The sequence below is a fragment of the Patella vulgata genome, chromosome 6 (assembly GCF_932274485.2).
Source record: "Patella vulgata chromosome 6, xgPatVulg1.2, whole genome shotgun sequence".
Taxonomy (NCBI): domain Eukaryota; kingdom Metazoa; phylum Mollusca; class Gastropoda; family Patellidae; genus Patella; species Patella vulgata.
Genome location: NC_065884.2, coordinates 65,495,231 through 65,507,645, shown reverse-complemented (window position 1 = coordinate 65,507,645; position 12,415 = coordinate 65,495,231). Strand labels below are relative to the sequence as shown.

Here is a 12,415-nt window from a genome sequence, read left to right as displayed (position 1 = left end):
AATCCCTATCGACAATTATGCCTTTGGATATATGGCGGGAATTATCGTCTTCTTTGCTTCATTGTGTCGAAAATAAAAATATATAGTTGAAATCTTCGAACAATGTAATATTCCTCTATGTAGCTTGTATCAAATCCTAAAAGTTTTGATTCAATTTAGCTTTCCAAAGTCTAGAATTATTATTTGTAAGTTTTGTGGTATCGTCTGTCTGGAAGCTTGTCCAAGATGGTGGCCAACACGCTTGATCTCGGCTGTAGTATACGTATCCTTCACCTCATAACTTATAACATCAAAAAAATAATATAAATAGTTGATTCCTTCGACATTATCCTATTCCGCGATATGTCTGGCAGTAAATCATAAAAAATCTGATTCCAATTCACTCTCCATAACATAAAATTATCAGCCGTAAGTGACAACGTGAAAATATTGGAATGATACCAAAGTCATTGACACGGCGTGAATGTTCACCTCTGACCTATTACGTAAATACCGGAAGATCCTTTGTTGAAACGTATGTTTTTTATTCGATAATTAGCAAATATAACATTCCTTTTCATTGGGTGTTTTATTTTTATTACTCAATCACCATTAATTTAAGAAATAAAAACAATAGAAATCAGTTGATTGATCTGGCGCTTTTGTCCGCTAATGCCGTTGCCATGTATGATGTGTCGGCGAATTGATTCGCTAACGCCAAATGACAGGTGCAAACTAATTCCCACTCGTCAAAAATGTATAATTGAAAATAGATTCTAATTACACCCAAATAGACCAATATTATAATGTTAGTCCCGAAATGACCTAGTTTGTTTTAAGTGGGTGTCTATATTTGACACCTGTGGCTAATTATATTTACACCCAAATAGATCAATATCATAATATTAATTTTTTTTCAAAAAATATTTTCCGGCATGGTTTCTCCTTGTCAGTGGTGCAGAATGCTTGGATGATACGGAAAATTGAGGACCCATGTATACATTGGTGTGCGTGTAAAAGATCCCTTGGAAGTTGGAATTCGATATAGAAGTAGGCCATAGTGCCACTGCTCGGGCAAAATTTCCCTCATAGCACATTGTATGGTGTATGCCCTTCTTCAATAGCCCAGTCGGAGCAGAACAGTAGGATGTTAAACCTTGTTTCAAAAAGTATTCTTTATATTTTCATCTTAATATTGTATTATATGTAGTTTGTGTGGAGGGGACGTTAAACCCCATCTCTCTCTCTCTCTCTCTCCCTCTCTCTCTCTCTCTCTCTCTCTCTCTATTTATATATATGTCCCTTAGTGGTCAGTTTTGTCAACCACTGCAATCAGAAAACGTTTTTAAACTTAAGAAATTTTATCGGCAGATAGTCATTAGTTAACGTAGTGATAAAAATAAAACAACGAAACTTTATCAAGCCAACGAGGAAGTTTATCCAACCAGTCTATGATTGCCTTAGGAGGAGATTAAGGATCACAGTTGGATATAAGAAGAAGTGTCGCGATCGTTTGTTCATGCGAACTTCCTTAAATGATGTGTTGGTGGATATAATTACAGTATTTTTAGATTTACAAAAGGAAAGACATCTTCCTCAAAATAGCCATGAAGCTTAAATTGTTTTGAAAAGAAATGCGTTTGCCGTCCTACTTTTCCACAACGACGGAGTTAATGAAGATGGACATAACACCATGCAGTGTGGTCTGAGCACATTCTTCTTGTACAGGAGTGTCACAACTTACTCTTAATTCGAAGTCCAACTGTCAAGCCTCTTTCATGTTCAAGCCTAGGGGGAGGTTTGATGGCTGAATGGTTAGTGTGTGTGCATTGTATCATAAGGTCTGTCTTTGAGTCAACTAATGTGGTTTCGATTCCCCGGTTGTACGTGACGAGGAGTAGGGTCGCCTGTCCAACCTTGTGGGTTTTCTTTGGGTCCTCCGGTTTATTCCCATTGTTAAAGACCCCCTACGCGCAAGCGAATTATTGAAATAAAATTGAACCATGTGTTAGTCCCAAAGTGACTAGTCTCTCTCTATTAGAGTTATGAACAGCAAATATATTTTATCTTTGTCCTCAAATCGTTCGTTACGTAATTAAAACCATGAACATGAAAGGAATTGATCCTTAAGGAGGAAACATTAATTTTTTTGTTCTTCAAGATCTTTATAAAAAAATAAGCTACTTTTAATTAAAATTAGGATTTGAAAACTAATCAGAACAATAGGCTAAATCAACTTAATAGTTTGTTCTTCAGAGTCCAGATATATTATAAATAACCACATGAACAGTAACACACTCAAAACTATTTATGGAATAACAATTACTGGTTTATTAACATGCAGCTATTCGAGGATGATACTCTCTACTTTGGTATTGTTCAATTACTGGAATGAAATGAAATGAAATGAAATGGGGTTTAAAGTCCTACTGTTTTGCTCCTAACTGGGCTAATGAAGACGGGCATACGCCATACAGTGTGCTATGAGGGAAATTTTGCCCGGACAGTGGCACTACGGCCTACTCTTATATCGAATTATATCGAATTCCAACTGTCAAGGGATCTTTTACGTGCACGCCAATGAGTACACGGAACCTCGGTTTTCCGTCCCATCCAAACGACTAGACAGCTGTCCTTGTCAGCCCCTCCGTCCTGCATCACTGACAAGGGAGAACCACGCCGGAAAATCGGGATGAACTTTCTCGGCCAATGCAGGGATCGAACACCTGACCTCCAGGCTAGTGAGCCAGCGCCTTACCCACTTAGCCACCGTGATCCCCCTGTTCTATTACTAAATGTCACTTAAACAACGTATGAACAATATTTAAACTTGAAAAAGAGAGAAAAGAGAGAGAGTTTAACTTCCACTTAACACAGACTAGGTCATTTCGGGACTAACATATGGTTCAATTTTATTTCAATAATTCGCTTGCACCTAGTGGTCTTTAGCAGTGGGAGGAAACCAGAGGATTCGGAGAAAACCCATGAGGTTGGACAGGCGACAATGCTCCTTGTCACATACAAGCGGGGAAACGAAGCCATACCAGTAAAGTAATACCAATAGTTCACATGGTATTACGTAACAGTATATTACTATCTCTAAAGACATTTTACAAAATCATGGAGAAAGTCGGTTTAAAAATAGACAGTATGTGTTCTACAGATGTGAAGGATAATTTTGTTACTATGAGTGTTTCTAACTGGTATATTAGAAACGAATGAAGATGAATTAAGGTGCAACACTCGACATTGTGTTGTCATTTGATGGAACTCTTGCCCGTCTCTTTTAAGTGATGGAGTGATTGTCCACATCATCGTTACCGCGTATCAGTACATGGCGCTAATTATAGCCGTGGTGTGAAACCGTTCCATCAACTGTGAAACCAAGGGAGATCCGTCTTAGTTTCCTTTCGATGTTGGCGTGAATAAATGTTTAAATTAGAATGGATGAACGATATACGTTAATGTTTAGTTAACATGACTTTTTATCGGAGACATAAAAACTTTGTTAACTAAATAATAGATATCCGTCGGCAAGAAGGTCGGCAAGAACACAGAGAAAATGGTTGCTATTAATAATTCACTTGTTAAACAATCAAAGGAATCCATAATTGGATAGTCTGTCTGCATGTGGTAACTCAACGGAACTCCTTGCTGATGGACTGATTAGCGCCTGTTCAGATTCTTGTGATTTCGCGACAATAGGAACACAGTGAATAATTTCTGCTGTACTGAATATGAATTGGATTAAAGAGAAACTACTTTTATAACGGCAGAAGTGATTCTTCAGAGAATTAATTTGACATCTGCTTGAGTTAAATGGAGTTAAAATACAGATGTGTCGTCATCGTTTGATGTTGGTGTACCATGATTTCAAATAATGTACAGGCAATTAAGCAATCGTACATTATTCCAGAGAATGTAGCTCGTCAACGGGTGTTTTCTAAGTATCAGAAATGAATACAGATTCTTGGATTGGATCATCAACACTTTATTTCAGCAGCAACAATTAAACAACTTATTATTTCCTATAAATCGGACCTCCAGCTAGTATATAGGTTCTCTAAGCTGGTCTCTCAAACTAATGAAAAATTTTACATACATTTGTCTTTTTATATAAATTAGTTACTATAAAATGTTGACATGAACATATAATTATTGAAGGATTCAGTGTTAAGTATTAGGGCATTTAATGCATATTAAAATATAGATTTAAAATTAAAAACAGAATTAAAAAATAATAAAATAGCATATGACCTAGACGTTCGTCATAATCTGTTGTCATTAGCCCAGGTACGGCAGAAATGTTGGATATTAAACATTATTTCAATTTAATTTCTGTAATTAATGCGTTATGCGTGAATTTGAGATTAATTCATATAATGTACATAAAAATTAAGCAGGGGTTGGGCGGTGGTGGTTGGCCAATTGGTTAACGTACGTGTTGTATCATAAGGTCTGTCATTGAGTCAAGTGGAGTGGTTTTGATTCCACACTTGAACGTAGCAAAGCAAAGAGTAGGGTTGCCTGCCCAACCTCGTGGGTTTTCTCTGGGCCCTCCAGTTTCCTGCCACTTCTAAATACCCTGACATGCAAGCAAGTGAATTATTGAAATAAAAAATTGAACCATATATTAGTCCTGAAATGACCTAGTTTGTATTGAGTGGATTTAAACCCTCCCCATCTCTCTCTCTCTCTCTCTCTCTCTCTCTCTCTCTCTTTCTCTCTCTGCTCTGTTTAAAGGCTTTAAGTTCCATGTTTTTAAGTTTTTAAAGTTTAAATATTTTTCTTAAGTTCTTTAAGTGGCATTTAGTTATTGAACAATACCAAAGACAAGAGTATCATCTTGAATGGCTGCTTGTTAATAAACCAGTAATTGTTACTCTCTCTCTCTCTCTCTCTCTCTCTCTCTCTCTCATATAAATTATAATATTCTAGCACCCATGTGCACTGTGGTTTGAGCAGATCGTGACAGAGTTATTAATGCTGTGTGTACCAGACACAAGCTATCTTGCATGTTGCTATTTTGTGTGTAGGTGTGAAGAAGTCATGAAAACACCTAATACTTAGTCTGATTAGATATCTAATAAAAAACTTATTGTACGCAATTTCAATGGCCAATAGTCTCTGAATGCATTCAATCGAAAACCATTGTGTGGTTAAGCAGCAAGTTGATTTAAGTGAAGTTTTTATTTTGTTATTTTGTTTTTTGCCGATTTCCTGTTTTACGAAAAAAAAAACTGTCTGATTTTTCCTGACAGAATATAATGAAAACTAATCAATATTATTGAACCGTATCAGGTGACTGGCACCAGTCAAACGACATAACCACAGTCTTCACACACAATCAAACGATATTGAAAAGTGACGCTGGTGTATAAGATCTTCCTCGTTACAGATCTCCCATTTACCCGTGTAAATCAGAGTTTAAAAAGCAGAAAATGAGTGGCTAATATAAACATTGTTTGGGTCATGACACCGTAATCTCTAATCAATAATGGTGAACAACGAGGATTCACGGTGAATAAAAAAGAAATAGCAGACGGTATTCAGAGTGGGAATTATTTGATGACCTTATTTGCTTTCACCTACTTCGCGAGAAACTTTTGTATCAATTAGTGAGAAATGAAGGATGGTGGATTAATTAACAAGTTATGGTTAATTAGGCGTTAAAAACAATTAATTTCTTAAGATAATCAATATATGTCTACCTGTTTTGATTTGATCATTTCTAGCAATGCTTTCGCATTCCAAAGTGGATGAATAAGTACATCACAAGTTTGTGGCACGCTGGAAAAACTCTTATGATTATTATGGAGTAGCAGTAAAAAATGATTTCTGTATCTGCTGCAGAAGACTGTTCTGTTCTTGCATAGCATTCTGGCGTCTGCAAGGCATTTGTTGTTTTCGTTTCCGCTACTTGGATTTACCTGTACTTGTGAAATGTCCGTCTGCTCTGATTTGATTTGTAGATTTTAAGCTGACGACTTTTTTGAAAATACTTTCGTGGGCAACCCGTTCATTTTGTCTTTACTACCTGGATTAACCTGCTCGTATATAATGTTTGCAGGATTAAGAAACTGAAATAAACTAGTCTGATTTGGTTTTTGTGCCCGAATTAAGACATTGATTCAATTCGAACTGGATTTAAGACCTGCAGTGTTCATTCGTTCATCCATCAACGATCTGTTGACATAATTTATAAACAAGAGATGATGCGATTTTTTCAGGTGGTCCAAAAGGGAGACCAAGACAAGGCCAAGCAATTACAGGAATTCGAAGCTGCTAATAAAGAATTACAGGGAGAAATCGAAGAACTTGATAAGGCTCTACAAAAAGCAGAAGGCCTTGTAAGTATCTTTTTGATTGGCATTTAGTAATTGAACATCTTAACACAGGGTACAATTTTATGGATACACAATTTTGCTTGATAAAGATGAGAGTTTCGTTGTTGAAACGTCGCTTTGTATTAAACTCAGTAATTGTGTCTCCCTAAAATTGTGTCTTGTAAGGACTTGTATATTTTTTTTTGTTGTCTTCGCCTTTCATCATCTTCTTATATTAGGGGGATTGGTTTAACATGTGCACATTAGATCATAAGGTCTGTAATTGTGTCAAGTGGCGTGGTTTGATTCCCTGCATGTGCGGTGACAAGGAGTAGGGTTGCCTGTCCAATAGCGTGGGTTTTCTGTATGTCTTCCAGTTCCCACCCACAGTTAAAGATCCCTAGTTACGATTTAACTATTTTATATGTTTGGAGAGAACTTATATAGGCCTTTGTGCCTGTTGTTCAATCCAATTCAGGTTATTGAATAAGATATTGTTTAAACTAACCCCATCTCTCTCTCCCTCTCTCTCAAATATTTGACAGGAGAGATAATTAGAATCAGGGCAAAGTTTTGGACTAAATTTTGTGCTTTAATCATTCTATTCCATTTCTAATTAGATTAGAGATTATGACCACAATTATTGCTGACAGTTTGAACTCAATTCCATTCCTTTCTATTCCTGGGGGGTTGGATGGCTTAATGGTTAGCACTTGTGTGCTGTATCATAAGGCCTGTCATTGAGTCAACTGACATGGTTTTCGAATCCCCGGTGGTATGGTTGTACGTGACAAGGAGTAGGGTTGCCTGCCCAACCTCGTGGGTTTTCTCCGGGTCCTCCGGTTTCCTCCCACTGCTAAAGACCCCTATGCGCCAGCGAATTATTGAAATAAAATTGAACCATATCTTAGTCCCGAAATGACCTAGTCTGTGTCAAGTAGACATTAAACCCCATCTCTACCTCCCTCTCTCTCTCTCTCTCTCTCTCTCTCTCTCCATTCCTATTTAAATTACTGTTGGTATGACTAGAACTATTGCATTTATGAAATGTTGAACTCCATTCCATTCCCATTTGTATTTAGAGACATAGACTGTTATATCTATTATTGTCACCTTCTATATATGTAAATATAATAACAAAGCCTGTCTGCTCAATAAATCTAATCTATCTGTTGTCGGTCTACCTATTGATATTATTCATAAAATACTATTGTCACAAGAAATAAGATAATACCACATCCCTAATTGAAAATATTCAATTCTTCTTCCATTATACTACCATGCACCCTGCAGTCTAGCCTGAAGGTCAAGTGTTCGATCCCTGCATTGGCCGAGAAAGTTCATCCTGATTTTCTGGCGTGATGCAGGACGGAGGGCCTGATAGGGACAGCTGTCTAGTCGTTCGGATGGGACAAAAAAAACAAGGTCCTGTGTACACATTGGCGTGCAAGTAAAAGATCCCTTGGCAGTCGGAATTCGATATAAGAGTAGGCCGTAGCACAGCTGCCCGGGCAAAATTTCCCTCATAGCACACTGTATGGCGTATGCCCATCTTCATTAGCCCAGCTTAGGAGCAGAACAGTAGGACGTTAAACCCCATTTCATTTCATTTCATTTTCAAGTAAATTACGTTATCTAGCGGACTAGATATTTGTTGTATCATCATACAGAGCAACGGTGACTCAGTGAGTTAGATGTTGGCTCGTTAACCTGTAGCTCCAGTGTTCGATCCGTGCTTTGGCCAAGATACATCACACGATTTTTTCGATGTGGTTCCTCCTTGTCAGGGGTGTAGGACCGAGGACATGGCAAGGGACAACGTATAGTCGTTCGGATGGGACAAAAAAACAAGGTCCCATAAGCGTGTACCATAATGCCTTTCAGCGCCATTTGTAACGACTGACTCAAAGTACGAGGCTAGACATATTTCACAAGTCATCTCAAACGGTGACGTCATATTCTTATCTGGAGAGCATACGCAATAAATACTATCAGTGTAGACTGGAATAACCTGGTCTTAGCGATTGCCATTCGATTGAGACTTTTGGCGTATTTTGCCGAACATAACTGATTTGAAATTAGAGTAAAAATTTCATATTACATTATTATATGGGTGTTTGATCCCTGCATTAGCCGAGAAGTTCATCCAGATTTTCCGGCGTGGTTCCCCCTTGTCATTGATGCAGGACGGAGGGCCTGACAAGGACAGCTGTCTAGTCGTTCGAATGGGACAAAAAACCAAGATCCCGTGTACTCATTGGCGTGCACGTAAAAGATGCCTTGGCAGTTGGAATTCGATATAAGAGTAGTCCGAGCAAAATTTCCCTCATAGCACACTGTATGTCGTATGCCCCTCTTCATTAGCCCAGTATAGTAGCAGAACAGTAGGAAGTTAAACCTCATTTCATTTCAGCTTTGAAAACAATAGGAATGATATAATATCTTAAAATCGCATTCCTCTGCTTTATTGTATTTATTGTAAGATGGTATGATTTTTATTAAAGCTTATCTTCAAAGCCAAACCTCCGCGGAACGTGTTTTATGACTTGTGTCTGAAGATGATAAAATTATTTTATTAGTTTTTTTATGACCGTTCCACAATAGAACCAATTTTTTCTTCCATATGAATCAATTTTCAATCTTATGCTTCTTTTTTAATGCTTGACATTTTCTGTCGGTATCCAAACAAAAGTTGACAGCAAATATTTTTGTTTGTGGTTTTCCAACCTCATGGGTTTTCTCTTTGTCCTCCAGTTTCCCGCCACTGCTAAAGACCCCTTCTTATGCCCAAGCGAATTATTGAAATAAAATTGAACCATATGTTAGTCCTGAAATGACCTAGTTTGTATGAGTCGATTTAAACTCTCTCTCACACTCTCTCTCTCTGTCGATTTAAACTCTCTCTCTCTCTCTCTCTCTCTCTCCTTGTCAGGTCCACTAAGCGAATTATTGAAATAAAATTTAACCATATGTTAGTCCCAAAATGACCTAGTTTGTGTCAAGTGGGTGTTAATCTCTCTCTCTCTCTCTCTCCCCCTACTCCCCCCCCCCCCCCATGGCAGATATGAGAGAATTGAATACTTTGTTGTATTGACACAAAGCCAATGATTAGCATATAGTTTTAATTGAGTTGTTACAGGTGCCCGTAGAATTAAAGCTTGCATGAGAGGGTACTTAATTTGAAGAGGGCCGAACTACAGGCTTTCAAATCTGCAAACCATTGATCGTGGCTATTTTCATTACTTGGGAAAAGGTTTTAAGTCTCTTCATGTCATTCTAGTGACGTTAAGGTTTTAATGTTGTCGTTTCTCAGGCCTATTTTCAACCACTTTTTACATGTTTTTGATCCGTTGAAAAGGTTAGAAAAGTGTTTAACAGACTCTCTCTTGTTGACTGGTGGCATGTAACAAGTCTTTTTACATAGAGAAATGTATTTTAAGATGAGAGTGAGAGAGAGAGAGAGAGAGAGAGAAAGAGAGAGAGAGAGAGCCTTCACAAATACATTAGAGTTTATTACAAAAATGAAATGAAATGGGGTTTAACGTCCTACTGTTCTGCTCCTACTGGGCTAATGAAGACAGGCATATGCCATAGAGTGTGCTATGAGGGAATATTGCCCAGGCAGCAGCCTTATATTGAATTCCAACTGCCGAGAGAGAGAGAGGTTAATATCCTAATGACACAAACTAGGATATTTTGGGATTAGTTGGTTTGGTGTGATTCTACAGAGAGATAGAAAAAAACTAGGTCATTATGGGACTATCATATGGTACATACTCTTATATCAAATTCCAACTACCAAGGGATCTCTTACGTACACACCAATGTGTACATAGGACCTTGTTTTTTTGTCCCATCCGAAATCATACTTGGTCATATTGGGATGAACACATGGTACAATTTTGATTACAATAATTGTCTTGTGTGTGTAGGAGTTTTTAACAATGGGAGGAAAGCAGACAACCCTACTCTTTTTGAGCTACAAGCATGTATCATCAAATCTTAACAGTTTGAACTTTCTATGTGTGGCTAAGTGGGTAAGACGCTGGCTCACTAGCCTGGAGGTTGGGTGTTCGATCCCTGCATTGGCCGAGAAAGTTCATCCAGATTTTCTGGCGTGGTTCTCCCTTGTCAGTGATGCAGGACGGAGGGGCTGACAAGGAAAGCTGTCTAGTCGTTCAGATGGGACGAAAAACCGAGGTCCCGTGTACACATTGGCGTGCACGTAAAAGATCCCTTGGCAGTTGGAATTCGATATAAGAGTAGGTCGTAGTGCCACTGTCCGGGGAAAATTTCCCTCATAGCACACTGTATGGCATATGCCCGTCTTCATTAGCCCAGGTTAGGAGCAGAACAGTAGGACGTTAAACCCCATTTCATTCATTTCATTTCACTATGTGTGGATTAAATCTTCCATGTTTAGCGATACGGCATGCAACCGTTTCAGCCTTGATAACCCAAGGGATTTAACAGAAATAGGCAGTTGCCACTCTGTATGAAAACCAATGTTTGACAGTTGAGATGATGTCACATTTTATACTCTATTGACAATCTAAATCTTGTTATGTCAGATTGGGATTGAAAGAGAGAGAGAAAAATGGGGTTTAACGTCCACTCGACACAAACTAGGTCATTTCAGGACTAACACATGGTTCAAATTTATTTCAATAATTCGCTTGCGCGTAGGGATCTTTAGCAGTGGAAGGAAACCGGAGGACCCGGAGAAAACCCACAAGGTTGGACAGGCGACCCTACTCCTTGTCACGTACAACCGGGGAATCGAAACCCCGCCAGTTGACTCAATGACAGACAGTATGATACAGCGCAGTGCGCACGTGCTAACCATTCGGCCATCCAACCCCCCAGATTGGGATTAAAGCCACACCATTTGACTCAATGACAGACCGTATGGATGTGTGGAATGGTAATAGTCACTAGGGATAATTTTGCCCAGACAATGTTTTTTCCACTTACTAGTCTTCAAATTCTGACAAGGGGTTGGGTGGCAAGGAGTAGGGTCACCTGTCCAAATTTTGTCTGTGTCTCAAGAATTCAAGCTAAGTAATTATCTGTCTGGATATTTGCCCTGACGCAATTTATCAAAGATTAGCCTTGTTTATAGAAAGCTGTCACTTAACTCCTTGCTCTCGTGTCGCAACACTTCTAGAAATCCATGGTGATTATACTGTTAGTGATTATATACACCATGGACTTATTGCCGATATTATACTTCCTGTTCGGTAAATCCCACATTAAGATTGAAGCTTTCGCTGTGGTGTTGTTTGACCTTTAAGATGTTCTCACATATTCCGTGTTAGTCTATAAAACTAATGAGATTGCTGCCATTTATTTATATATATATATATATATAGAGAGAGAGAAATGGGGTTTAACATCCACTTGAGATAGTGAACTTTATCCCTGCATTGGCCGAGAAAGTTGATCAGGATTTTCCAACATGGTTTTCCCTTGTCAGTGGTACAGGACAGAGGGTCTGACAAGGACAGCTGTCTAATCGTTTGGATAGGACAAAAAAACGAGGTCCCATGTACATATTGGTGTGCACATAAAAGATCCCTTGTCAGTTGGAATTTTGATATAAGAGTAGGCCATAGTGCCGCTGCCCATGCAAAATTTCCCTCATAGCCCACAATATGGCTTATGCCTGTCTTCATGAGCCCAGTCGGAGCAGAACAGTAGGACTTTGAACCCCATTTCATTTCAGGTCATGTCAGGACTAACATTTGTTGTTTGACATTAAGATGTTTTTCTATTAACATTGACATTAAGATGTTTTTCTATTAACATTATGAAATTGTGAAATGACATGAAATGGGCTTTAACTTTCTGTTTTTCTTCACTGAGAGGGCAAAATGAAGATGGATTATGAAATTGTTGACATTTGTTTAGGTTTGTCATTATTGACACAGGCTTGTAATTGATGATTTAAAGCAGTGGTTCCACAACCTTTTTTTGCCAACGGCACACCTTGGAACACATGAAAAAATAGCGGCACACCTGGTTAAATATATATGAAAATGATTTTGGGTGATTTTAAATGATCTTTATGAATTCTTAAACAGAGATTTGATATTAAATGAATGTGAAAG

General features: G+C 38.3%; 1 protein-coding gene across 1 annotated transcript in view; it reads left to right on the top strand.

Moving 5' to 3' along the window:
* The window catches only part of LOC126823322 (peripheral-type benzodiazepine receptor-associated protein 1), a 220,852-nt gene that overhangs the window by 133,315 nt on the left and 75,122 nt on the right, over positions 1 to 12,415 (top strand). Inside the window, exon 6 of the mRNA XM_050552083.2 lies at positions 6,210 to 6,329. Within this exon, the coding sequence (XP_050408040.2) occupies positions 6,210 to 6,329 (120 nt within the window). The remainder of the gene's footprint in view (positions 1 to 6,209; positions 6,330 to 12,415) is intronic.